Genomic DNA, 27,213 nt, shown 5'->3' with positions numbered 1-27,213 from the left:
AATTCACACATGTATAATGTCAGAACCAATAAAAAGATTAAGGGTCATGTCACATACCCTTTTTTCAGGCGCGGGGTACAGAACATAAGAGTTACTGGTTTGGAGCATGGGGCTCATTGAAATAAAAGAGATAGACTAAGGAAGGAGTGGGTCTGGATTAAAAGGTTGGGGACTCAATTGCCGAGAGGATTGAACATAAGACACGAGAATACATTTATATCCCAAGAGAGGTTGTGACCTTGGGTGAACGTATCTGATACGGGATCGGTCCAATGCACCAAACGGACTAGGCGGAGGTAAAAACTTCAGTGGGGGGCCGTGATTGGTTGGGTCCGGGTGTGTAGATGCTCATAAAAGAGGCCCACTCTGAAAATCCCCATACCGGTTTAGTGGAGGGGAAGTAAGAGAAAGGATCTACATATCCTGCATGACGCATTGGGCCCTGACCACAGCTCTTCTGAAAGATAAAGGAACAATCGGACTCGTTTTGATGTCGGCCGATTTCATTAAATCAAGAATATTTATTTCGCTCACATCGGGCTTTAAGCACCTAGGGTCAGGACTCTAGATGGCCTGACACCTAATGTCAGTATCTAAAACCGGGAAGTCTGGATGGCCTAAACCTAATATTAGGGAGTCAGAAACACAGGGGTAAAGTAAGGCCCAGCTTTTTACGGGAACGGGCGTGAAGTAGGGCTCTTAATCGCGTCTAACTCAAACACCTAAGGTACCGAAGGTTAAAAAAACTCATGGGGCCAATGCGTATAACATCGGGGGAAATACTTATCCAATTTTCTACCTTCCATAAGTTAAGGATGGAATACTTACCCATCTTCCTACCTGCCATAAATGGAGGATGGAATACTTACCTATTAACCTACCTACCAAGAGAGAAGGGGGAGAGGTAGAATCTAGAAAGAGGGTGGTTGCAAGGGGGTGGGGTTACAATCTGTAATGTTGTCCCGGGGCCCTTAACAAAATTTATTGGGCAGGTGAATGAGCAATGGCACGAATGCCATTTCTACCACCAGGAATCAACCCCGTGCAGGGATTCCCACAGAAAAGTTGAACCTGATAAAGAGTTGGGGTACAACATAGGCAGTTGGAGCGATCTTCAAAACAGTGACTTTTTACTTCGGTCACCACGGAGTTGAAAGCCAGCAGGAAAAGGTGTGACATTGTAGGTATAGAGGTATATATTTAATACATCTGAAAAGATATACATGGATTAGTTCATAGAGAAAAAGAAATGTTAAAAACGAAGTTAAGAAACAGAAGAACTATTGCATGATGGGTAGTGTCTCGCTGGTTCGGAGACGGCCGGGACATATGGTATCCCTGGGCCATTTTCATTTCATTTAATTAAGCCACGGAGGGAGAACCAAAGAAGAGGGAGTTGGTGGAAGGAAGAGTGAAAGGAAAAAGTTATTTTAAATCATACTTGTCTATAAAACGTACTGATACAAAGGGAGAAGGCCATAAGGGGAATACGTACCCATTTAATTGCCTACCTATAATAAGTTGAGGATGGAATACTTAACCATTTACCTACCTACGGAGATAAACGGTGGAGAGGAGACAATACAGATTGTAACAAACACAATTGCAACAACCCTCTTTCTGCAATGTTGTATCGGGGCCCTTAAAATGTTTTGGGCAGGTGAATGAGGATAGGCATGAATGCCATTTCCACCACCAGGAATCAATCCCGTGCAGGGATTCCCCCAGAAAAGTTGAAGCTGATAAAGTTGGGGTACAACGTAGGGAGTTGGAGCTGATCTCCAAAACGGTGACTTTTTAATTAGGTCACCACGTAGTTGAAAGCCAGCAGGAAAAGGGGTGACATTGTAGGTATAGAGGTATATATTTAATACATTTAAAAATATATACATGGATTAGTTCATAGAGAAATATGTAGATTAAAACAGAAGTTATGAAACAAAAGAACTTTTGCATGATGGGTAGTGTCTCACTGGTTCAGAGACAGCCGGGACATATGGTATCTCTGGGCTTATTTTCATTTCGTTTTCATTTCATTTAATTGAAGCCACAGAGGGAGAACCAAAGAAGAGGGAGTTGGTGGAAGGAAGAGTGAAGGAATTTTTTTTTAGATCATACTTGCCTAAAAAACGTACTCGTATAAAGGGAGAAGGCCATAAGTGGAATACGTACCCATTTACTTGCCTACCTACCATAAATTGAGGATGGAATACTTACCCATGTACATACCTACTGAGATAGACGGGGGAGAGGGGACAATGCATAAAGAGGGTGGTTGCAAGTGTGTGGGTTACAATCTGTAATGTTGTTCCGGGGCCCTCAACAAAATGTTTTTGTCAGGTTAATGAGGACAGGCACGAATGCCATTTCCATAAAGAATACCTGCAAAATGATAAAGGTCAACACATAAATAACACAATGCTGCAGCAAGTTAGAGTAATTCCCACAGTTGTGATCTTTAAATATAATCCCAAATCCACTGAAGTCTGAGACCAAGACAAGACAAAGACCAAGGACAGTTGATACAGAGACATGAACATCAAAAAGTTGCTCTCGAGACCAAGACCAGTCTTGAATACTACACACTACATACTGGACTGGTAGAAAAATAAACTTTCACCAGACCTGTAAAAAAAAAGAATCAGACCTGTTCACTCACTGGACCTGTATAAACACCTCAGCTTGTTCACCAGACCTGAAGAAACACCTTATATACACCTTATGAGTTTTCTATGTAGACCTGTAGAAAACTCTCAATTTACTGGACCGGTAGAAACATCAATTATCAGACCTGTGGAAACATCTCCGCTTGCTCACCAGACCTATAGAAACACATCAGCTCGTTCATCAGACCTGTAGAAACATCTCCACTTACTTACTGTACCGGTAGACCGGTTTCTACCAGACCTGTAGAAACTCCTCCGCTCACTGACTGGACTTGTAGAAACAATCCCACTTACTGGACCAGTAGCAACACCTATTTTCAGCTTTGTGGAAACACCTGCGCTTGCTCACCGGACATGTAGAAACATCTGTGAAGACCTGCAGAAACATCTAACTTGCCAGAGCAGTTAAAACTAACACTCTCGTTCACTTGACCTGTAGTAACATGCCCACTTAATCCTTAGACTTGTTTAATGATCCCACTTACTTAGAAGATCTGCAGACAAATCCATTCATTCATAGATCCATACAACCTGGGCACAAATAGTCGGGAGGCCTAGCATCGCTGCCTCCAACCCCATTTTTGGATATTACTACCTTCTTTACACTATAAAAACTTACATTTAGTAGTATATGTAGGCCTACTGTATTTTTATCTACCTTTGATTTGCACAAACGTTACCAATAAACCCTGTTTGTTCAACATTTTCTGCAAATCGTTTGGCTGTCAATAAATACAGATTAAAATCAGAAACATTTATAAAAATTCCGTCGTACACACTTTTTTAAAGCAACACTGGGCTAAATCAGTATGAAAATGCATAACAGAATGTGTTCTTAACTGCTGTAAATATTCTTGCCATTTTTGTCACGACAAACATTCACTTCAAAAGAATTGAAAAGCCATATTCAACATTTCAAGCTATTGTTTTTAACTTTTTCGCGAACTTATTTTTGGTTTACAGAGGGAAATATTGTATGTGTGAATCACCTTAGGATGTTTAGGAAGAGATAGTTGAGAGCATCAGTCCTTCAAGAGAGAAATACAAACTTTTAAAATAAACGAACATAAATTATTACACTAACGTGATTGACCAACACAGAATGCAGACATCACACGCCGCTTCCAGCACTACTCAACAATTAAACAAACAAACGAAGACACGTTACAATGACGCAGTGCCTTTTAAATCCGTTTTAAAACCGCCTTTCACGGCCATAACCAATCATTTTCATATGTTTAGTTTCAGCCAATGCGCTTTGACTATCCATCAAGTGCGTCTTCAAACCTGTTTGTGGTGATATACTTTGAAATTAGACGGAATTAAGAACATTTATTCCAAAACTGGATGAAATGCACATTGGAACAGATATAAAAACGAGTGAAAATGAAACAATATAGGTGAGTAGATGTGCTTGCGTTGGCTTTGATCAGTGAGTTGTTAATGGCCTAAACTGACAAGGTTTTACAATCTTTGTTTAGCCTTCATTCTGGCTGTGAACTGTGCCTTTGCTTGGCGACTGCGGTTTGATGAATATCAACGAATGACAGGTGGAACCATAGTAAACGCAGTTAGTGTTCGTGTGTAACACCGGGAAGAATTACACGTTACACACACATCTTCATACATACGTACATAGACGCGGATGCGCGGCGAGGTGATTGTTTATGTTTACAATTTCTTTCACTGTTTTTCAGAACTTTGCCATTACATAAATACAAAAACGCCTATAACTGATTCTACTCAATGTTCAGATTAAATGAATTGAAACGTTCATAAATCGTTAATTTTGTTTTCGCTCCCATACTTCATGACATTCACAATACAATTGCACAACTCCTAATATTAAAGAGATTTTGTATTCTGCTGATAACAGGTAATTCAAGATTCTTAGATTTATTTTGTTGAACTGTGATTCGTTTTTTATTATTTTTTATCATTTGTGTTTTCAGTAAATGGTACATAAGGTATTGTCTGTTGAATGACTAAATTGAGTGCTTGTAGTTCTTCAGTCCGTTTGCACGATGTCTTCAGTGATATCACATGGATTTAAAAGCAGTAAAGAGGACTTCTGCTTTGGGCCCTGGACAGTCACTGCTGCAAAGACTCATATTATGAAGTCTAAAGATATTGAGAGGTAAAAGATTATAAAAGGTTTTATTGCTTGGTTAGACTGGTGGGTGTGTGTGTGTGCATGCGCGTGCGTGAGATGAGCTCAAATCACCTGAATCTGACCAAACAGTACTTTTGTCGCAGGTTAGCAGATGAGATGCATATGCCCTCTCTCCCAGAGATGCTTTTCGGTGACAATGTTCTTCGGATTCAGCACAACAATGGTTTCGGGATTGAGTTTAATGCAATCGACGCTCTCAAATGTGTCAACAATATGCAGGATTCTGTAAAAGTGGCTTGCGCACAAGAGTGGCAAGAAAGCAGGTAAAACACTCTGAGGCTCAAACTCATTTTTTCACTGTCATGTGGAATCCATTTGCTCTAAAAGAATCCTTTCGCTCCATTACAGGTCCGACTCTGAACATTCCAAAGAGGTAGTGAAACATTACGACTGGACATACACAACAGATTACACAGGGACTTTACTTGGAGAGCAAATTCAAATGAAGGTATTTTACCCTACACGTAAACACACAGCGGTGATTTAACTAGCTGACCTTTAAAGGGATACTTCACCCATTTAGTCAGACATTTATACAGGGTTGGAACAACCTGAGGGTGAGTAAATGATGAAAAATGTTCATTTTTGGGTCAATATCCGTTTTTAAGCCTCTTTTGCCGAGAAACCACATTACTGTGTGTATCAAACAGGTGACGCCCACCACAGAACGGATTGATGTGGAGAAGCTGAAGGCACGAGAGCAGATCAAGTTTTTTGAGGATGTGCTTCTGTTTGAAGACGAGTTGCATGATCACGGTGTGTCTATGATCAGTGTGAAAATTGTAAGTGCTTTGGGCTTTACATACAAATTATCTCTACTTAAGCATTCGTGGTTGTAATATAAGAGTGCACTTATTGAAGTCATTTATTTCTGTAGCACATAAAAAAAAGTACATCAGTGGTCCTCTGATCTGCAAAGATCAGCCTACTTAAATCATTTTGATTGCATCATTCCATGAACTAGAAGAAAAGGTGAAATATTTGATCATTTCAGAGGGTCATGCCCACCAGTTTGTTCACTCTATTGCGGTTCTTCCTGAGAGTGGACGGCGTGATGATTAGGATTAATGACACACGTCTGTATCACGAGGCAAGTTTTAGCCATTTTATTGTTTACATCTTTATATTTGAACTCTTAACGTTTGAGTCTCACATTCTTAAATGCTTTAAACAGGCTGGACAAGACTACATGCTTAGAGAATTTAGCACACGTGAAAGTAAAATATCAGATCTTCAGGTGAGCTAAAAAGAAGTCATAAAATACGAAATGACCAAATGTGTGTTTTCATATGTTTCTATAAATTGTTTGTTCTTCGTGGATATTGTTGGTTAAATGATCACTGCGGTGATGGCATTTCTCTCCTTTTAGCATGTTCCTCCAGCCTTATACACGGATCCCAATGAGATCGCCCAGCACTTACCACTGAAACTCACCAAGTGTGAGAAACTAAACTTTCCAGAGAGAGAGAAACAGAGAGAAACAGAATCTTCACAGTGACCTGACCAGACACGAGTCTACACCAGACACACGAAAGACTCACACTCGCTGTTCCCATTTACTGGAAGATCACGTCTATAATTTGGTCATGTCAACTCAGTGTGGAAGTGTTTTTTCAACTTATTGTGGAATATGGCCAAAGTGTACTGTGGAGTCGTTGAGATGAAAATGTTCGATCTGTGTGTGAATGATGAAGGTTTTATTAAAATCCTTTAAATGATTCAACTGGATTTGGACATATCTATCTATGTATGTGTGATGATCTATTGATGATAATGATAATAATGATAAATAACAAAGATTTCCCATGAACAACTCTTTTGGAATGATCCTTTAAAAAAACGGAACCGTCCCATGAAGTTCCACCTTTGCTTTGCATGGCAACATGTGTGAGTCAGGGTGAAAGTGGAGTTTTTGGGGAGGGAGAGAAAATGAGGGATTGTTAGAATGCTCTGTTTGAATTTCTTTAAAGTACAGGTTTAGATAAAAAGATCTAATTTAGTTTACATGTAATTCGCCGAAGTGTTACTCACACCGGTACACTAGGTGGCGATATTCACCTAAGCATGTTGGTTGCGACCCGCCATCAAAGGAGAGAAGTTCGACTTTCCAGCCGGTGTAATTTAGGGTAACACAGCCGCGGCGCATGTGTTTTTGGTACCGTTACCGGTAAGTTAACCTTTGTTTATATTTGGCTTCGTTTAAATATGATCTAAATCAGTGAGGAAGACATCATTGATTATCACAACTGTTCAATATGGGTTGAGTTAAAGTGTGTGTGTGTCACAGAGATGCCGAAGAAAATCAAAAGAGTGAATATAGCTGCTGGACAGGAGGCAGATGAAGAGGCGGTGTCTGTCAAACAGAGGAAGATGATCCTGACGAAAGCTCCTCTGTGCTTTGATTCGCCTCGTGAATTCTTTCAGAGTCTTATCAGTCCGATGAGTGTGGATGAGTTTTTCCAGCACTATTGGGAGAAGAAACCTTTAGTTTTACACAGATCAGATGCTGCATTGGCGGAGTATTATCGCTCTCTGTTTCAGCTGTCTGACCTGCAGCAGCTTTGCTCGCACGGGCTGCAGTTCGGTACAGATCTCAATATCTGCCGCTGTATCGACGGGAAGAAGAAAGTGTTAAACAAAGATGGACGAGTGAAGTTCAGTCAGCTGAAAAAAGACTTTGATCAGAAGAAAGCCACCATACAGTTTCACCAGCCTCAGAGGTTTAAGGTGAAGAAAATAGAATTGAATATATGGTGTGTGTTTATTGGTGATGATGGGATGTGTGTGTATTGGTGAAGGAAATTGAATACGTGTTTATTGATGTTTTATTTGGACGTTGTACGCTCACAGGATGAGTTGTGGCGCGTTCAGGAGCGCTTGGAGTGTTTCTTCGGCTCTCTGGTCGGTTCTAATGTGTACATCACACCTGAAGACTCTCAGGGTCTGCCGCCACACTATGATGATGTTGAGGTGTGTAGTGTCCCCATACCGATGTCTATCACTATATCATTTCAGTTCCTGTCTAATATGTAGGCTTTATATTTTCTGCCTCATTCAAACCCAATAATTCTATAAAACTGAAAATGAATAACAAGCAGAATACATTTTTTAATTGAACGCTCCTGTTTCACGAGTAGGGCCGGTGGTGTGTGTGTGTGTGTCTCTTCTGTTCAGGTCTTCATTCTTCAGCTGGAGGGACAGAAGCACTGGAGGCTTTATAAACCCACCGTCCATCTTGCCCGCGAGTACAGCCTGGAACCAGAGGAACATATTGGCACCCCCACCCATGACATTATACTGCAGGTATGCTCATTGCACACAGACAGGAATTAAATCTAACATATTGACTACATTTACATGTGCACCAATAATGTGACTATTCACAATCATCATGAGTAAGGACTTAATTTCAGTTATATGTTTACATGACGTGAGCGAACCTCTATTTGCTATGATGAACATCAAACATCATGAACTCGGATACAATAGGTGTGTAACTGGCCACTGTTTTAATGTATTTAAATGAAAAATCCTTCTATGGATGTATTTCAATAGTTATTCAATGCTGTGAATAAAGAAATATGATGAAAATGCAACGGTTGTCTACACTACAAGCCCATCCGTGCCGTGCCTGCATGAAGGTAAAGATTTGTGTTGACAGTAAAACTTCAGAAAGTCACTTACTACCAATTTGCACTCAAGGTGCGTGACGCAAACAAATGTGATTAAAGGGTTAACATGCCCCATCAAAATCTATGTACACCACATACATTACTACCATTATGAGCTTAATCACATTATTTAGACCAAAGTATTGCGTTTACATGAGGTGAAGTTTATTCAAAAAGTTGCCCAAATCTCATCCTGATCGCATTTTGAGGGTGCATGTACACAAAGTCACTGTCACACGAGTTAATGATCACATAAGATGGTTAACAGTGTTCTGAAAAGTCACAATTGGGATCCACACTGGAAGTCTGCTATCAATGTACCCGTCCCCATTACAAACAAAGCAAAGTGTTTCTTTGGACACACTGATTGGATGCTTACAGGTCTGTCTGTTGATCTGTTAGGCTGGTGATCTGCTCTATTTCCCGAGAGGAACAATCCACCAGGCGAACACACCTCCAGGTGTGGATCATTCCACACACCTCACACTCAGCACCTACCAAAACACGTACGTATGTGCACATATCACACAATCTTCTTTAACTATCATAACAGCTGTTTTTCTTCAGGCTTGCAGAACATTCACTTAACCAAGATCCTTGTGTTTTAGGTCATGGGGTGACTTCATGCTAGATGTTTTCCCTAGTTTCTTATTTGATTCTATGAAAAGTGATCACAGGCTGCGCTGTGGTCTGCCACAAAACCTCCTTACTGTGAGTACAGTCTCTTCCTACCCACAAGTCCTTGAGTCTCATTTTGAAAGAAATGTTCCTTATGCTTCCACAATTTATTGATGTTTTTCCCTTGTGTGTGTCAGTGTCCTAGTTTTGGTCCTGACATAAATAAACGGGTATCTGTGTTTCTGCGACATTTGGCTGATCGTCTTGAGCAGGAAGACAAGGAGTTACGCTCCACTGACATGAAGAGAGATTTCATCTCCAACAGACTCCCACCTTACCTGCTGGACCAGGCCGATCTTGAGCCAGGCGAGTCTCACGTGCTGCTGTTGTTGTTTATAATTGTATTACCGACATCTTGTATAAACATTTTTCTCTTTCAGCTGGAAAATTGCCAGCATTAGACGACACAGTATGTATCAAGTTTAAAGAGCATCTTCTTCTAACAGTGGAACCCAGTCAAGATGACACTGTAAGAGTCACTGATGCATGTTTTATATACGACCCAATTATTGGCATGTCCTCACTGTGTGTGTGTTTGTGTGTTTCTTAGGATAAGGCCACAGAGTTGGCTGTGTTTGTGTTACATTCTTTAAGAAATGAGCGAGAAACACACATGATGGGAATGTCTGATGATGAACCGGGATCACAGGTCTGTCAGTTTTCATTACATGATGCAGATTTCATTTTCATGATCTCCTCCAGGATTAGGTTCACTCACTATCTCCGTTTCAGGGTCTGCGGTTCCCGATGACACATGTCGCTGCTCTGAAGCAGCTGTTGAGGTCTGAGCGCGTCACTGTTGGAGATCTACAGCTGATGCAGGATGCTGATAAACTTGGACTGACTCTTGGTCTCTGGACCGAAGGGTTGCTGCGTGTGTGTTAAACAGCTTCCTTGCTGTGGGCAAACTGTCACGTGTGAACGATTTAAACGACGACATGTTACTGCACAGTTTAGTCAAACCGTGTGCCTCTACCATAGAGTTCTTCTTTCAACACAGATGGGTTTGTTTTGTTCACAGTCTCTTTTATAAACTGAACGTTTGACCACTGAGGGTGTAATGGCATTTTAAAAATTTAAACTGAATTTACGAATATGACAAATTGTAGTTGAATAAAATCATATTTAATTTTCTCTGTGATATATTGTGTGACATATTTGACATTTTTACAATTCATTTAGAATTAAAAATGCTGCTTAGAAACAATCACCATGACATCTGGGTACACATAAACAGATGGTTAAGGTTAAACATTGGTCTTGGTCATCTCATACCTGAACAACTCCAGTGAAGTGACTAGTTTTGTTTGTCGGATGAAATATTTGCAACTGCACTGAAAATCCTGCCCGGTGTCGCATCTTTTATTCAGAATGCAGCTCCAGCTTGTGGGGTTCATCTAGTGCAAATGTGCTTCACATAAAAAAGTGAGAGATTTTTGCTGCAGTTCCCTCTTATAAACGGTGACTTTTAAAACAGGCCTGTGCCTTTTCCAAGACCAGCTACACATCAATTATTGCTGCTTGAGGTGAGTAGCCAAAAAAGTGGATTACTGTTTGAAGCCAAGCTTGACTCTTTCATATGACGTGTGATAGCTTCAGCATCACAGCACGTCCAAGTCCCACATTTGGGTGCTCTTGTTGACACAAAGCTGACTCAAAATAAGCTGATCTCTGTCATTTCCACCTAAGACACAGCAAAACATTTTGTTCAAAATACTAAGAAAAAAAAAGGCAAAATTCAGCGCTAGCTTATTTGAGTTCAACAATACCTTTGAGGTCCAGCACCAGGCTACGATTTAAATGAGACGAGATTCTTCCATCTTCATTAAGACTCCACCTTTGATTCATGCGTCCATGTTCTTCCCATAATGCCACTATGGCCCCCACGCAGGCCTTTGACCCAATCACAGAGAGACAGCCCCCTCGCATCTACTTAAACACACAGCAGATTAAATCCCTGCTTTTCAAGAGAAGAACCTGATTGTGATAAATTATTTAAACCTAAAGTTTTCTGTACAATATGCTCATATGTCGTATACAGACAAACACCAGGCACTACAGCGATTCAGTGAGGCCCAAAAAGTTTTCCCCTTAATGGCGGGGTTAACATGCTATGTCATGCATTCTGACTTCTTTACCCTGTTAAACATGCTGGCTTCTCATACTTAACATGTTCGAAATGTAAAAATATGAGTTAGATATATGACGTAGTATTTGTGTGCTTGATACACTCCACCAGTGTTCAAACTTGTTTCAGAAAGTTTTTTATAGGTCTGGATTCCTGTGTGGTCAATTGGGAAACTCTCCCAGAAAAGCACAGCAAGGCGAAAGAAATAGCCCGCCAACCGATAGGAATACCTGGTTATCAAGATTGGCTGCGCTGTGTCAAGAAGGGCTGTGCTGTGGGCCTGCAGCTGGTTACTCTTGTGATAGTGAGAGAAGTTCAGGTGTGTTTGTTTGTTTGTTCATGGCATTTCAGTGATGCATGTTATATAAGCGATGGATATAATGCTGGATTTGGAGATAATTTGAAACTGATAGTTGGAGCCGTCCCAGTGCTAAAAGATGCCGGACATGAACTGCACGCGGTAAGTCAAACTGAGCCATAATGTAAAAAACTAAATAATGTTATGGGTTGCTTTCTCGTGCTGTAGTTCCATCCCACTCTCCCGCCTCCACCAGCTCGTGTGTTTCCGGAAATAATGGTATAGCTGTTACTCTCTTTTATAAATTTGATCAAACTAAACACTCTTAGAAGATACGACGTATGAAATATTAAATCTTGATCAGTATGAGATTGGCAGAAACTCTGTCTTTTATCCCACCTTTAAAGATCTAAGGACGCTTCAATTCAAGTTTCTAAAATTAGTTCTATTAACAAGAAGAACCATTTATTTTTAATGCCTCTCTGGAAGGGCTTTGCTTTGTCCTGACATCATACGGACCGTGTTTTTCAGAAGACCATCAGTGAAGATCCAACGTTGTGTGTTCAGTGAGCCGTCAGCAGGACTCAGAAAGGCTTTTGCTGGAAAGGAACCCTCCGATACGTTCTCTGTGGTCACGACAGAGCCCAGTGCTCGATTCCGTACCTGAATGTGCACTTTTGGCTGAGAAGGACACAACCATTTTGAAAGTTTAGGGACTTTAGCATAGTGACTAGATCTTCTTTGATGGATTGAATTACTGCTATCCTGCATCTTAATTACGCACACACATGTATTCATTGTGTGAGGAAGAGACCACTAACATTAGGGCTTCAGTCCTTCAGAATACCAAATCTAAAATTCTTGTGGTGTCTGTCCCACCTTCAGCAGAACTCCCAGCGTCCCGTTTGTTATTGCTATAGAGAAACTGGAGGTATAGACTCCACTCATGATGGCCAACAAGACACATCACAACATTGATACTACTGATGGAATGCAGGGGGTGTCATTGTCATATCATACCTGTCTGAGAGACTTCAATGATCCAATTGTGTCCCAGCCACTGTGTTCTTTCCAGTCTGAATATTCTCCAGGTTCCAGAAGCATCTGACGGCCGTTAAACTGACTGTATTCATAAGCCACCCACCTGCCGGAGAACTCAAGCTGTCAGAATAATTCATACAGAACACAATAAAAATGGAAAGTTATGTTAGAGTTCTTACAGGCCACTGTTGACTCTTAGAGACTGGCTGAAAAACATGTTATCTATGTCAGAGAATAAAGTTTCCTCCAGTCCCTTAAAGCCGCTGAGAGAGAACAAACTAATGGACAGATCTGTGAAACTCTGAGAGAAAATAATTAAAATATGACATTTGTTGTCTGAAGTTGAATGAAATGTGTTGCTAGCTTACATCACTCACGTATGGAATGGGCTTTAGGGACCTGATGGCTGTTGATACACATCCACAGGAAGTGAGGTCAGGGTAAAGCCCCTCCCCCAAGATATACTGGTTACCAGAGCAACCCTCCTCATCGAAGAGCAGCCAACTACACAGGGACGAGTGAGTGAAAGAGAGAGAGATGGTGGAGGTGCTGTCTGAGTTCCATTGATATGTGATTTATATCCATTGGGTTTACAGCCAATCTTCTGTTGACCTCGAATTCTCACCTTCCTCTGTTCACCCGGAATGACACGAGGCCCGGAACGCCGCAGTCTAGAGCTTCACCCACAAACTCTCTGGACTCACCGGCATAATGCGTCTGGGTGTAGGCACGTAGCTGCGGTCATAGAGAAACACGTCAGCATCACGAGCCGCCACTCATGTTCATGTCGATCGCACACGAAAAGCAAACCTACCAAAAACATCGGTTTCACAATCCCACACACCTCCTGCAATGAAAATGAGAAGGATGCATTTCATTATATTTGCCAACATGATTCGTGCATATGTTGCAAGTCCAAGAATTACCCTGCGAATCGGCCTCAGGGACTGCGGCATTTTTTTTACCCCGCTGCCCCACTTTAGAGCCCCAGGATACTGTCCTTTCTCAAGAACATACTGATCTCCCGTGAAACCCTGCTCGCTGTACGCCACCCATCTGAAACACACAAGCACCAGAGATGCTGGAAATAACCTTAGAAATGAAATGATCTCTAAACCTCATGTCATACTCACGCTCCTCTCATCACGTGTATGCTGTGTGCTTCACCAGACGGACCGTTCACTCGCAGATCAGGAACGTCTGCATGCATCACATTGATTTCTCCATCTGACCTCTTGAGACAAACCGAAGGCTCCCAGAAATCCTACATGTCACCCGACAAAACAAGCAGACAACACACGGCACATATCAAACCTCTGCTGTTACTGTACATCATCGACATTCAGCACAGACAAACTGTGTTTCCATCAGACTGTGCTACACAACTCACGCTTGATTACTTCTTTTTTCATTAGTCTGATCAGATCATGAGGATTCATGGGATTAGCAATGACAAGGATTTCCAAGAAACATCAAATGGCACCTTACTTGCACTGGAAGTTGCTTTGGTTAGAATGTGGGCACTTTTATAGCATCTGTTTGTGTGTGTGACGTTCTGCTGTTATTGAGTTTCACACACAGATATTTTACTCAATACAAGAAACCCGTAGTGTAAAAGAAGAAACTTACACTCTGAATGTACCGCAGTGATTTAATGGTGTACTCAGTATGGCTGAAAAGTTGTGTACAGTTGCTGTATTGACCTTCTTCCAGAACACACTGATGACCTCTGAAACCCTCTTCGGAGAAACACACCCATCTGACAAACACACACAGTATTCTCTCAGTTATCCTGATAGCTCCTTCAATCACAAATACACACTCACACAAGTGTTTACCAAGGGCTGAGAACACACATGCTCATTTCAGGCCACATCGGATTGCAGTGATATTACACACAGCAGCGCTCCACACTGATCATGTGACAGACACAGAGGCAGATCTCCGCCCCATGCTAAAACATGAATCATTCTTCACCATCTTTTTTATATTCAGTGATCTACTCTTCTACTAGCCCTAACTAAAAGTGAGCATAACCTGACAAATCTTTGATTTTTTTTTGATTTATATAGAGGTTTTACAAAGTAAACATTTCTTTGAGGCTAAGTGTCAGTATTAATAACTAACTGAGTATAATGACAATAGAAGTCTATAGAATATAATCATTTAGATTGACAGGTGTATGTATCAAATGTGGAAGTGTTTATGTCCTCATGAGTAATCATAGCAAATTTTGTTGATTTAAAAATGTCAAAATGCAGAAATGTTTGTCTTATTGTTTTGGTTATCAGTCAGGTTTTAGTCCAACTGAACATCATGAGTTTCTGATCAATGAGTAACAAAACAAAATAAAGAGCATCAAAAAGTCAACAAGAGAACTCTTTACACATCTGTACATAAGACTCACGTTCCACCCAGAACACGTATTGAAGAGATGCTGAGCGGTCCATCTGTGGTCATCAGACTGCTTGTGTGATCCAACAGTTCCTTGTGCTGTCCCTGAAACTGCTGCTTCTCGTACAATATCACCTATAACACAGACCAAACATCAATCTCATCCACTGATCCGAGAACAGCTTTAAAGACATCAATCTGATCCACTGATCCGAGAACAGCTTTAAAGACATCAATCTCATCCACTGATCCGAGAACAGCTTTAAAGACATCAATCTCATCCACTGATCCGAGAACAGCTTCTGTATGCTGTCTTACCTTTGGGTCGAGAGGCCTCATCACCTTCAATCCACCCTGTGTCAGTAACAGAAGAGAAGAACACGTACAATTAAAAAACAGCCTCGCTTACATAGATGTTGTCCTGAAACTCTCTAGTGTCCGCAAGTGATGATGTGACAGCAGATGTCCATGACTAGATGTAGTTGTGTCAATTAGATGGCATGTGTTAATGTGATGTGTGTCCGTCAGCTAAAAGCGTGTGTAACATTTACCCTTATTAACGGTCGAAGACTCTTCACACGCGTAACAGGGGAATTATGGAAAATGGGTGTCACCCTTCCTTCAGCTTCCAAAACAGCAGAATTACCGCTGAATCCAGGCTTGTCGTAAACCAACCAGCTACATCCATGCAAAAAACAGAATATGAGCACCATACCAGCCAGATCTGAATGATGTGTAATAACACATCTAAGTTGCTGGTTTTATTATGGAGTGATGAAGTGAAAAATATTGTTCTTAGCTTCATATACTGTGGTAGGCCAACTGAGACCAGTTATATTGCACTTTTGTCCTTGTGTTGCACTAACTGCTTCTACTGCTAACTCATTTGTAAGTCGCCTCTGCTAAACGACTAAATGTAAGTGTGATTCAAGACGGTTCTTAGAATTCTAAATTTCTTAAACATATCAGATGTGTTAAGAGTTTGAGAAGAAAAGATGCGACAATTGTGATGCAAAATCAGATATGATAAAATACACTTTACCATCCATTTTTGACGCAGAGGTCGGACAGAAACACAGTGCCATGCTGCTCCATCAGATCTGTCGCAGTAAACAGACGGAGCGTATCGCTCATCTGAGGCATGTTGACATGTAGATGCATCTCTGCAACACGGTCATCCTAAAGATGAGAACATGAACGTGACTTTCATCAGACCAGACAGATCAGCAGAGAGAAAGCTCCTAATACTGTACCTTCAACAGTGTTCTGATAGAGCCCACGGATGTGATCTCAGTTCTGTTAGGTACTTTGAGCTCCTTCGGGTTCTGTTGAGTTTCTTCACTGATCCTCACAGTCTGACCCTCTTCCAAGAGAACACACGGTCCACAGAACCACGAATCCACGTAGAGCAGCCAACTAAACACAGAAACATCTGGCCATCATTCTACTACTAGCTGACAAACTTGAGTGTGAAAGTGGTTTCTGTCTTGACCTTTCAACAGATCTTACACTAAAGTGAACGTACAGATACTTAAGAGAGAGAGAAAGATCATAATACTTTTTCTTGTCTTTCTTTTCACACTTCTATGTTTACCCAATTTCTTCAACCCAGCCCAGCTGCATATGTATTTCAAATAGAGAAACAGAAAGCCTGAAACCTGAACACTGAACACAGAAACTAGATGGTTTGATTATGCTTTTGCAAGCATCGCAAACTTAATAACCCTCGTAGAATGTGTGTAATATAGTTTGGTTTATGCAATTCTTTCTATAAAAGAGACAAAGTTACCGTCTCGCTATCGTCTGCCTATTCATGTGAATGTTAAGAGTGCTGCAGACACAGACACCGCAGGCATATCACAGAAGACACCCATCAGCTAGATTTCAGGGCAAAATAAAAAACATTTCAAATCACCTGTGTGTGTGTATGTGAGTGTTTGTGTGTGTGCGTGTGTGTGCACGTCATTACCATCCTTTTACTGCATGGACCGTAGCTCCATGAGAAACCCTAACCTTCTCTGCATCCTCCACATCATCAAAGATGGCTCTTCTCTCACCGCTAAGCGACTCACCCTCATAGATGAATATCTGTGTTTGCAAGCAAAAACATGAATGACAAACATCTAAAAGCCATTAAGTGTGAGCCCTGTTTACATAATCAATACTACCAGCATCCTCTAAATACAAAAACATCTCAAGCCCTCAAAGCTTCACAATTCCATATGTGGAATAAATGAAAGAAATAAATGGATTTCATATTTTAAAGACAAGCTTGGGACAGAAGAGCATTAACAGAACTCTAAAACACAATGTTCAGAAAGATGAACTTACAATAGAGGGTCTAGGACTGAACTTTCCAAACCCACCAAGCTCTCCCTGTGAGGACGTAAAGAACCAAAACTCAGAGAATAGGTCAAAAAATGTAAACGTATCCCATATTACATGAACCAACTTGAGCGCTGTCCGTACCCTCACGGTGGTGTTACTTTCACTTTGACATCCAGCACTGCAGTGTTTGGCCTCTTTATGTACCCTCTCAGCTGACGGTATTACACTGGATGTCAAATACTGATAGTATGGCGTTGTGGTACTCTTTCCAACATTGCCATCACATTCCTGTAGTCTATCTTCAGCCTCACCGTCAGTCCGATCAATGTGTGAGCAGAACTCATCCCCGCTGTTCGCCTCATTGACGGTTTTGGTCTCAGTTTGCTGCTGGTGCTGCTGTAACCCACTGGAGATATCTTCATCCTCTTCCTCACCGTCTACTCTGTAGTGGTCCCAAAGGGGTCTTGGGACCGATCCCAAACACACTGTGTGACGCTCATCTGAAGCGCTTTGAATGCTGGACTGCAACTTCAAACTGACAGACTGCAGAAGGGAAAGAACGGACAATGCCGGCTGCTCAACGCTTCTCTGCTCCTCTTCCATTGCCGGAGGAACCTGGAGCATCCCGTTCCCAGACACCTCCTCACGCACACACTCCTCTTCATAAATGGGAGACAGGGAGAAGGGGTACATTTTGTTTCTACGTGTGCTAGGACTGTGCATGGGCCCCATTTCATTCACGAACAGGCTGTCCATCTCCTCCTCCTCGCTGATGATATCAAAGCCTCCATCCACACGGACGAGGTCTAGCTCAATAAGTCGGGAATGCTGGGGAACAGAAGCAGAGCAGTTCTCGGAATGGCCTGGGGAGTCAAACTGAATCTTTTTACCGACCGAAGAGGCAGCCGATGTTGTACCCTCTGCTGGAGTGTCCAAGCTGAGCTCCGATTCCAAATCCTCCTCGAGTGTCCCTGGGCTCTGATCATCCGTGATATTACAGCGAAATGCTTTGACAGAAGTCCACTGAGAGGAGTCGTGCCCTCCTGACCACACATGCTCATCTGCTGATAGGATAACAGACTTGTCTACAGAGATTCCCGAGTGAGGTGCTTCGTGTTCCCCTAAATAAAGGCTTTGTGTAGATGGGAACAGCCCCAAACTTTCTGATATCTTTGGTGTGTCTTTCTTATCAGAATCCTCTTTATCAGGTGCAAGGCTATGGTTAAAGGGTTCGGACCTGCTTTGACTCTCACCATTTACTGAGATAACAGTATCGATTGTACAAACATAACATGAGTCACTATTCAGGCTGCGTCTATTGCTCATTGTATAGTCTTTGGCTGTATCCTGAGATGTGTTTCTCCCTCCATCTTGTTCTGTTTTAGGTGCAGAGACGTTCCCCGGAGGCTGCTCTGACCTGCTGTTTGTTTTTGAAAGAATGTGCAGGTTCACTGATGACATCTCATCAGCAGCTCCGCTCTTACAGGCAGCGATTCGGTTCATTTCTCTTTCTTCCGCAAAATGTTGAAGTAATGTTTGATTTGCATCATGCTCCTTCTGCTCAGAGCTGATTGGAACATTGCTAGCGGTGATGTCAGAGGCCACACAAAATCTGATGTCAGTGTCAGAGCCGGCAATGGACTCGTACCCTGAGGAAGGCGTGGACCTGCATCCCTCCACGTGGCTGCGGCTCGCTGCTTGGGCTTCCTCCAGACCTAAAGACGGTGTCTGATCCGACAGCATCACGCTAAACTGCTGCTCCGCATTACTGCCAACCGCTGCCCCTTCCAGCACAATCAGATTTGAATCTTCTGGAAGTTCACCAGTTGCCAGATTGTCACTCCCAGGGTCAGGTACTTCCATTCTTTCCAAAGCAACAAAAGCATTACCCAGAATGATGTCAACCATCTTTACAGACTCCAATCGAAGGAGTGTCCCATCCTTCCCAGAATCCACTGTGGCCAGTTTCTCTTCTATCTCTCCCTGTAGTCGTCCGCAGCTCATTTGAAAATCATAGTCTCTTTCAGCAATATGAGGGAGTGTGATGGCCGGATCCCCATCTCTAGTCTCTGTGTCTGTGCCACTTACGGTCAAATCACTTTCTATCCCAGATGTGTGACATATATGGGGATCAACAGAGGTCGGATTCTCCTGACAACCATAGTTCACTGTTTTTGATGTGAGAGTGATGTGGGTGTGCTCATGACTCTCTGGATGTGTACTCTCCTCTCCCTCAGAAACAGGTGAATGGAGATCCATGCAACGATATTTCTTTTGTTTCCTGACCACCCTCAGTCCACGGTACGTACCATATGTCACCACGGGAGGACAGGCTAGATCATGACGTCTTTTCTCCTCCTGGAGCGTTATGGTGGAGTTGATGTCTAGGGAATTGCAATGATCTTCACTTTGTTCCTCACTTCTGTGAAAAGAAAGCAGAGGAAAACCGTCACCAGAATGCTGCTACATTTTCATAAAATCTCCATGTTATTCCAAATCTAACACAATTTACAACATAAAAACATAATGCACAGACTTTAGACAGGCAATCAAAGTTGAAATTAGATATATTGTGGGACACACACACTCTCCATGGCAGACCACACAAATATCATCAAAAACAGACAAGTGTCCTGTTAGTATAAGGCAGACTTGGACACAAATAAACACACAGTACATGTGTGTGTTTTTATTTAAGAAAGAAAGAAAGTGACTGAAGAATGCTCCAAACACCCCATCTTTGTGTGTGTGTGTGTGTGTGTGTGTGTAGGAGGGTATTTATTTTTTAGGCTGTAAAAAGACATGAAGATTATCTAAACCCACCTTAAATAAGAGTCACCTTGCCTTTACAAACCCTTAGCACACAGGTGTTTCTATTCCTGGACGTTTAACTTACAAACTTCCCCAGACCTTGTTTAAGAACTGATTTGTTGTGAACTGCTTCATTAAAAGTTTACAGTGATTTGTAAAATGTGACACAGTAAACGCAGTAAAGGAAACGCAGAATTTTCAACTTTAAATACTCAAGTCTCAACTCAAGTCTGCTTTATTGTCAATTCTTCCACATAAGAATTGACAATAAAGCAGACTTGAGTTGAGACTTGAGTATTTAAAGTTGAAAATTCTGCGTTTCCTTTTGCCTTACAAACAAGTTCACAGAATACACACATTTCTACTTCACACAACACCTGTCCTTCATACACCTTAAAAAGAATAACAACACAATCTTGTTATGCAGCTGTTTTAATACACGCCACACCCACAACATGCACTGATGTCTGCATTAAAAACACACACAACCTCTTAACAGCTCAATAAACTGCAGGTACAATTGATGTACAATCACAGTTCAACACGGATCATCCTCGTCCTCTGACGCTCATCTAACTTTATCTGTCTCTTGTGAATCTGAATCAGAACTGTGGACGTTGATGACATCATCAGCTGGCGTCAGGCCTCACCGCCTCAGTCACATGAAGTGAACTCTGAGAAACCAGTGATGCATATACTGCCACACACACGCACACGAATGCACACACACGCACACACAGAATGACGACACAAGAGTTATTTTCTTATATATTAACCATATTATAAATGATTGTCTCCGCAAGTATTGAAAACTTAACAATCATTATTCACTTTATTTATTAATAGACATCTATGATTGTCTTAAAAGGCAGATTTTGTCATATACAGCAACATTATTTCACTAAAATATACAAACCACCAAACCACAGCAGCGTAGAACACAAGTAACTTGACTTCATTGTTGCTAGAAGAGTTTGGTCTGTTAGATTGTGTTGTTGTGACACACACAGGAGTGTTTTGTGCAGATGGTTTAAAGTGAAATGACTCACTGTGTGTGTGTAACCTCTGAATGACACACAGACACTTCCACACTTCCTCCAGTCTTCTGCGCCTCTGCGTCGGTTTGGGAGTCTCTCGTCATCAGACAACTGCTGTCTGTGTCCGTCTGTCTGTCTGTTTGGACCTCGACTGCTTCTGCCTGACTGAAAAAGAACAGGCTGCCCAGTCGCCGGAAGAAGCCGTCTGCAGGGGGCGCCGTTGGGCCGAGGTGTGGGACAGGAGTACAGAGGGGGGGGAGTTCAAGCGCCGACCCTCCTGCACCCCCCCACGTGACGTCCTGCTCGTGTGACTCACTGTTTCTATCCAGTAAGTCAGAGAACTGCAACTCCTACATAAAAAAAGAACAGGAAGAGAACAGAAGAGCAATGAGATTCTTCTTCCTGTGTCAGCGGTGATCCTAGCTGCAAAAAACCCCCTCTCTCTCTCTCTCTCTCTCTCTCTCTCACTCTCCCTCTCCCTCACTCTCTCTCTCCCTCTCTCTCTCCCTCTCTCTCTCTCCCTCCCTATCTCTCCCCCTCTCTCTCTCTCTCTCTCTCTCTCTCTCCCTCTCTCTCTCTCTCCCTCTCTCTCCCACTCACGTCCCTTCCCCCAAGCTCAGCCCACCCATTTAACCCCTTCAGTTCCAAACTTGCATTAATTCTGGCATATATAGACTACAAGCAGTTAAAGGAACAGTGCACCCTGAAATGAATCCAACCGCTTTCAACTTTGAGATCAGGCAAGTTGAGCATATGAAAAAAATCAGATTCATGTCACAGTGTGTAAAAGTGAAGAAATAATAATAGTTCTGTTATCATATGTAGACAATAAAAGCTCATTCCTCAGACCCAGAGGTTTCTCTTTAAGCATGTTCTGACAGATCACTAACAAACACAATAGGCTGGGCTTCTACATTGTGTTTTAGCAGAGCTAGCACAAGACTGTCAGAACATCTGTTGTCCTCAAACTGTGACATATGAAGGCTCAGACATAAACATAAACATACACACACACACACACACACACAAACCTGCCTGTCTTTACACAGCACAGTACGAATGTATTTTTTACACAAACACACACACAAACATGACCTGCTGTCACACAGATGTTGTACCTGTGCAGGTGTGTGTGAGCTGCTGTTGACCGTGGATGCGTCATCCTCCTCACTGAAGAAAACAAACCAACACGGATGAGATACAGATAAACTAACCCGCTCTAAACTAGAAATACAGATCAGATTTTCTCCAGGGAAAAGAAAGACACAGACACACCCTAGCATTGACCCGATCTCACTATTAAATGGCTCGTTTCCCCCTGAATATTTCAGTTTGGTGTGCATGAAAACCGAGTACGGTTGTGTGTGCGTTATAGTGACACAACAGTCAAACAATACAAAGATGCACGTGTAACAAACGCTCTTTTCAGCACTAAACACACAAACCTCTTGTTTCTGTCCAGCGGCGAAGCTTTACTTCTGGAAAAGAATCGGGAAAAGTTTCGCGTGAAATCCTCGTGCCATGACATTTGTGTCTTCAGATTGAAAAATCATGTGAAAATAAAGTAAAGAAATGAAATGAAAAGAAAAGAAACTTTAGTCTGGTCAGATGTTGATCCTCAAAGAGATTAGACTGAAGCCCGATGAGGAAGTTTGTGTGGGAGGAGCTAAAAACCAACACGAGCTGCCTGATATTAAATATATAAAGTGTCTGTAGCTTAAACATCGCGCACATGTCAAATACATGAACTTTAACTCCAGGTATAGATACAATCACCAACTTAATCTTAATAAACATTTTGCGTTGTTTTTGTACTCAACCTACTGATAACCTTTTACAAAGAAAACAACTTCATTAACACTAAAAGTATATAGCCTATAGTAATTCTTATTTTTTTCTAACTTTATATAGGATTTGTGGCAAGCTATGGAAATTTAAACTGTAAACACTGCAGTTTTCCTACATTTACACGAGTGTTAGATAACAATATTTGCGTAATCACAGAATGTGTGAGTTATTATTGTGTTATTTGATTTATCAGATCATTGTTATATCTCATTTTTTATTCTGTGGCGCCAGCTGGTGTTCAGTGGGAGTAACAATATTGTATGGGGGGCTCTCCTCAGTCATATTTTGGGGACGAATTTGTAGTCAAAGGTGAGTAAAAACCCGAAGAATGTGATCAAAACCTCATTTTGGGGATTATAAGGTTTGCAGAAAGTTTTCTTTTAGGAGTTAGGTTATGGGAATGACGGTCCAGTTCACAAGCATGTTCACACATACTAGAAACTGTACCTCTGGGTTAAAGTGTGTTTCTGTCAGAATTGGGGTATTAGAGATATGAGATAGAAAACATCTTAATAACTGTGCAGGCATGATGGCACGTCATGTGATCCTCTCTCTTTTAAATAACCAGTTTGTGAGGCTCGAGTCATATAAATTATAATATGTTTTGGCATATATGTACACAGTTCATTTGTGCATGCGTATAGCTAATAACATTTTAAATGAAGATAATACCTAAGACAATAACCCTAATTTTTACAGGTGGCTCTGTGAAATAAACACATTTTCTGATCTTTCACAGAACATAATTACGGCCATATTTATTAAAACATATGAAAGTACCAACATACCATTGCTTTATCTAAATCTTTCACCTTTCATACAATCAGAAACAATGATGTTTTTTAATTATGTCTGACAGTCATAAAATTCCTTGAGATTTAATATAGAACTTCTTAACAAATATTCTGGCTTTACATCTGTAACACACAAAATCAAGAAACCATATGTTTGTCTTCTATTAGAAGTCCAGAGGCCACCAAGCTGACTAAGAATTATCAGACCCCTGAGGCTAAAAGGAAGGGGATTCAGTGATGGGTCACCAGCAGAAGAATTGTTTTCCACATGCTTGTGAAAGATTTATGTAGCTCGAAGTGTCTTTTTTTCACAGCGATACCCTAACACCTTATGCTTAATATTTTTGTAATTTAGTAAGAAGCACCGTTAGTTGTTGTGGTTAGACACGCACGTGCGCACACACACACACACGCACTCACACACACAGCACTCAAGCAGAAGTCAAATGTTCAGATGTAACACAGGTGGGCCGTCTGCAGTGACATTTTTCTCTTATAATGAATGACCGAACTAATGTCACAGAACAGAGTACGTTTTAAGAAAACTACTCAATGTTCTTCTCATAGCATAACATGTAATGGTGCTCTGGAAATATATGAAAAACACAGTCGACCCACAACACATTAAAGACACATTTGTTGATTTTAATGATGATTAATGTTCCAGAGCTCAGGATTGACGTGACTGCTGCCAAAAGTCAAAATCTTGTGACTAAAAATCGACAAAACCTCTCATGTGCTCAGTGTTGAGCTCTTCTTCTACATGCTAAAGTCAGAAAAATAAAAACTGCCCTTCTTTGCTGTAAATATTTTATGAAAAGAATTAAAGTGACTTGTTATTCTTAATTTCTGACAATAGTGCTCAGAAACAGACTCAAGAGACTAATCAACACACACACAAACACACAGGTTGGGCTTACATGTTTTATGGGGACTTTCACATCGACAAGAGGATTTTTATACTGTATAAACTTATATTGATCCTGTAACCCCCTATACTAAACCATCACACAAGTCTTTGTGCATTTATCATTTTTTTTAATTAACATCAAACTATTTTCCACATGTGGTTCTCACACTGCACTCTAACAAAGTGGAGCAATATAGGCTATATAGTATAGCACTAAAAGTGGGGCTGTATATAGCACAGAGGAAGAACCATACAGTATAGAGAACCTGCTCTTCAGCAAATCTATAGCACCTCAGTCATCCGCTGAAGAACCACTGAAGCACAAAGATATGGTTCTTTGAGTGGTTCTCTGCGATTATGAGCCCAGACTCACTTTTAGTGCTGTATAGCGACATTTGTTTAGAGTGTGTAGGCTTTACAGGAACACACACAACGTCACCTAACTACATTATTTCAAAAGATACATCAACAAGGTGGTTTTGTTTTCGCTGTCATGTCTGGTCTAAATGAATCTACATGAGGTTGTAAAGCTCAAGCATATTTTGAAACCCAACATGATTCTTTTAAAGCTATTTAATATGAATTAAAAATAGTTTAAGATAAATTAAGACATTTTTACATTTGAATATGAGATTTTTTATTTCATTTGAACACGATTATTCTTTGGTTATAATCAGCTTTAGACCGTTCATGGTTCTATATTAGAAGCAGGTGTGAGCTCTACTATATTCAAAATATTTCAATGTGTATTGTGTTCTATCTTAAGGAGTTAATATATCGACTGATGAATATGACCAATACTGCTGTAGACTAACTCCTAATGCCATTTTGACAAACAAAAAGAAACAGTTATATTTACTTTTAGTTAGGTCAGAAGTCATTTACACATATACAGAGCTGAACATAAACAAACATACACATATATTGCCATGTACAGTAGACAAAGTGAGCAACAGACAATCTTTCAGAGCAGCTGTAAAAGGAGCATTTCATTTCATAAAGAGCGTTCGGACACTACGTCTTTATGTCTAGAGCCGAGAGAAGATGAAGCGAACTGCTTCTCTGTAGGTCTATGAAACACAAGGAAAGGAAATCACAGCAGACTTTCATCTGGTTTTATCATCATCAATGTCAAAGGCAAAATGTTTGTTTTGTCTTTTTACACGGAACTGTGTTGTGACACACAAATACATGAACTATAACTTCATTTGTCTTTCTTTCAGTATGTTTAACAATAATGAATTTGTTTTTACAATGGAAACACAACACATGCCATAGTGTCCTTTAACATCAACAAAATGTACATGTTAATATTTGGCAGAATGAGACTCAGAACACTTTGGTGGTGAAACGGGACGGACGCACATCTGCCGAGGGTAATTTTGGTATTAAATACACTCGTCATTAATCATAAAAGCCAGACAACTGGTATATTTTCTCTCTTCACGTTCTGGGATGTTTAAGACAGACTGTGTTCAATCAATTCAAGCTGTGGTCTGTTCTGTTTTTCTCCTCTTTCAGTTGGATACGGTGTAAAAGATGTTGCTGTGTCGGTGGTGATGATGATGAAGCCGGTGCGTTAGCAGATCTGTGGTTGAATCTACATGTGTAGATCGTTCTTGTAGCAGCAGAGGATGTGTGAAAACCAACAGAACCTAAAAGCATTTATTTTAACAATCTGATTGAAGTGTGTAAAATAACTGTAAGTCATTCAGGTGGCTGAAGGGGCTGTGGAGGTGAAATTGAGCAGAAGTGAGCAGAACACCTGGAGTTTTCCAGACTATAATGAATGTGAGTTCTGCTAACAGAGGTTAATGAGAGGTTAATACATTCACTGAGTCTGCTTCACTTCACACACTATCTTTGATTTACTCCTTCTGTCTTTCACTGGTCAAGAATCTCTTGATTCTTAAGTGCTGTTTCTAAGTCAAGTTCAAGTGATGACTAAAGCATTATAAACGTAACAGAACAAAATATTGAGACATTTGCTTCAAAAAGGTGAAAGATGAGTAGTTTGAATTTATATGGTTGAGTCCTGCTGTATGATTTGAACAACATAGATTCATCATTCTCTAGTGACAACTGCCTCCAATGCAACAACAAATACTGAAAGCCAGCACACTTCTGTCATTTAAAAAGACGTGCAAGAGATATTCAGAAACAAACACTAAACTATTGAACAAAAAAAATGTGCATCACATCACATGTTTCACTGAGACACAGATGATCAAAACTTCACTGAATGCATTAAAACCAGAAGTTCACATTCCTAACAGGAATTTACCAATATTTGCCTTGTCAATTTAACACAAATGGAAATATGCAAAACAATAATAATTGTAGTTATCTGTCTGCCATTAATTTTTTACATTAAGGACAAATTAAATATATTTGAAATATATTGTTCAGTGCATTATATTTCCAACATACAATCTA

General features: G+C 40.9%; 3 protein-coding genes and 1 long non-coding RNA gene across 11 annotated transcripts; 2 read left to right on the top strand and 2 right to left on the bottom strand.

Moving 5' to 3' along the window:
- Positions 1 to 1,641: 1,641 nt before the first annotated feature.
- LOC130412082 (uncharacterized) lies at positions 1,642 to 3,781 on the bottom strand. The gene is made up of 3 exons (XR_008905155.1): positions 3,656 to 3,781; positions 2,660 to 3,388; positions 1,642 to 2,382 (listed from the first exon to the last, which is right to left on the bottom strand). It is a non-coding gene; the product is annotated as an uncharacterized LOC130412082 (long non-coding RNA).
- A 151-nt stretch (positions 3,782 to 3,932) lies between these two features.
- Positions 3,933 to 6,558, top strand: tiprl (TIP41, TOR signaling pathway regulator-like (S. cerevisiae)). Of its 6 annotated transcripts, XM_056736589.1 has the most exons (10): positions 3,933 to 4,066; positions 4,148 to 4,323; positions 4,518 to 4,542; positions 4,671 to 4,803; positions 4,923 to 5,102; positions 5,188 to 5,287; positions 5,490 to 5,621; positions 5,834 to 5,929; positions 6,014 to 6,076; positions 6,209 to 6,558. In XM_056736589.1, exons 2-10 carry the CDS (start codon positions 4,312 to 4,314, stop codon positions 6,335 to 6,337), a joined length of 870 nt encoding a protein of 289 aa, XP_056592567.1. In that variant the 5' UTR covers positions 3,933 to 4,066; positions 4,148 to 4,311; the 3' UTR covers positions 6,338 to 6,558. The 6 variants fall into 6 exon arrangements, with proteins under 6 accessions (XP_056592567.1, XP_056592572.1, XP_056592573.1 ...); XM_056736594.1 differs by lacking the exon at positions 4,518 to 4,542; XM_056736595.1 differs by having other exon boundaries at positions 4,148 to 4,542; positions 4,679 to 4,803.
- A 347-nt stretch (positions 6,559 to 6,905) lies between these two features.
- riox2 (ribosomal oxygenase 2) lies at positions 6,906 to 10,322 on the top strand. Its single transcript, XM_056736480.1, has 10 exons — positions 6,906 to 7,006; positions 7,127 to 7,566; positions 7,690 to 7,809; positions 8,014 to 8,142; positions 8,913 to 9,016; positions 9,119 to 9,221; positions 9,326 to 9,494; positions 9,569 to 9,657; positions 9,739 to 9,837; positions 9,921 to 10,322. The coding sequence occupies exons 2-10, from the start codon at positions 7,129 to 7,131 to the stop codon at positions 10,071 to 10,073; spliced, it is 1,404 nt and encodes a 467-aa protein (XP_056592458.1). The 5' UTR covers positions 6,906 to 7,006; positions 7,127 to 7,128; the 3' UTR covers positions 10,074 to 10,322.
- LOC130411674 (beta/gamma crystallin domain-containing protein 3) lies at positions 10,292 to 22,862 on the bottom strand. 3 transcript variants are annotated; one of them, XM_056736477.1, is made up of 22 exons: positions 22,671 to 22,862; positions 22,344 to 22,395; positions 21,238 to 21,575; positions 17,519 to 19,799; positions 17,381 to 17,425; positions 17,019 to 17,137; positions 16,303 to 16,465; positions 16,092 to 16,228; positions 15,601 to 15,727; positions 15,368 to 15,403; positions 15,063 to 15,184; positions 14,285 to 14,414; positions 13,789 to 13,919; positions 13,582 to 13,711; positions 13,470 to 13,502; positions 13,281 to 13,390; positions 13,024 to 13,159; positions 12,835 to 12,956; positions 12,635 to 12,758; positions 12,134 to 12,295; positions 10,958 to 11,117; positions 10,292 to 10,872 (listed from the first exon to the last, which is right to left on the bottom strand). In XM_056736477.1, exons 1-22 carry the CDS (start codon positions 22,751 to 22,753, stop codon positions 10,790 to 10,792), a joined length of 4,824 nt encoding a protein of 1,607 aa, XP_056592455.1. In that variant the 5' UTR covers positions 22,754 to 22,862; the 3' UTR covers positions 10,292 to 10,789. The 3 variants fall into 3 exon arrangements, with proteins under 3 accessions (XP_056592455.1, XP_056592456.1, XP_056592457.1); XM_056736478.1 differs by having other exon boundaries at positions 13,033 to 13,159; XM_056736479.1 differs by lacking the exon at positions 12,835 to 12,956 and having other exon boundaries at positions 12,635 to 12,775; positions 13,033 to 13,159.
- Between the last annotated feature and the right edge of the window lie 4,351 nt (positions 22,863 to 27,213).

This window comes from Triplophysa dalaica, chromosome 22 (genome assembly GCF_015846415.1).
Source record: "Triplophysa dalaica isolate WHDGS20190420 chromosome 22, ASM1584641v1, whole genome shotgun sequence".
Taxonomy (NCBI): Eukaryota; Metazoa; Chordata; class Actinopteri; order Cypriniformes; family Nemacheilidae; genus Triplophysa; species Triplophysa dalaica.
This window is presented reverse-complemented; position numbering and strand designations above follow the sequence as displayed.

Excerpts from the sequence above, each read along its gene's own strand:
- LOC130411674 (XM_056736477.1), bottom strand. The coding sequence starts at position 22,753 with ATGTCATGGCACGAGGATTTCACGCGAAACTTTTCCCGATTCTTTTCC. Across the intron at positions 16,229-16,302 it reads CTATCAGAACACTGTTGAAG|GATGACCGTGTTGCAGAGAT; the intron begins GTACAGTATTAG and ends TCTCATCTTTAG. Across the intron at positions 15,728-16,091 it reads CTCTGCGTCAAAAATGGATG|CTGGTTGGTTTACGACAAGC; the intron begins GTAAAGTGTATT and ends GCATGGATGTAG.
- tiprl (XM_056736589.1), top strand. Across the intron at positions 4,543-4,670 it reads TTGTATTCTGCTGATAACAG|TTCTTCAGTCCGTTTGCACG; the intron begins GTAATTCAAGAT and ends GAGTGCTTGTAG. Across the intron at positions 5,622-5,833 it reads CTATGATCAGTGTGAAAATT|AGGGTCATGCCCACCAGTTT; the intron begins GTAAGTGCTTTG and ends TGATCATTTCAG.
- riox2 (XM_056736480.1), top strand. The coding sequence starts at position 7,129 with ATGCCGAAGAAAATCAAAAGAGTGAATATAGCTGCTGGACAGGAGGCA. Across the intron at positions 7,567-7,689 it reads ACCAGCCTCAGAGGTTTAAG|GATGAGTTGTGGCGCGTTCA; the intron begins GTGAAGAAAATA and ends GTACGCTCACAG. Across the intron at positions 9,222-9,325 it reads TGCCACAAAACCTCCTTACT|TGTCCTAGTTTTGGTCCTGA; the intron begins GTGAGTACAGTC and ends TGTGTGTGTCAG.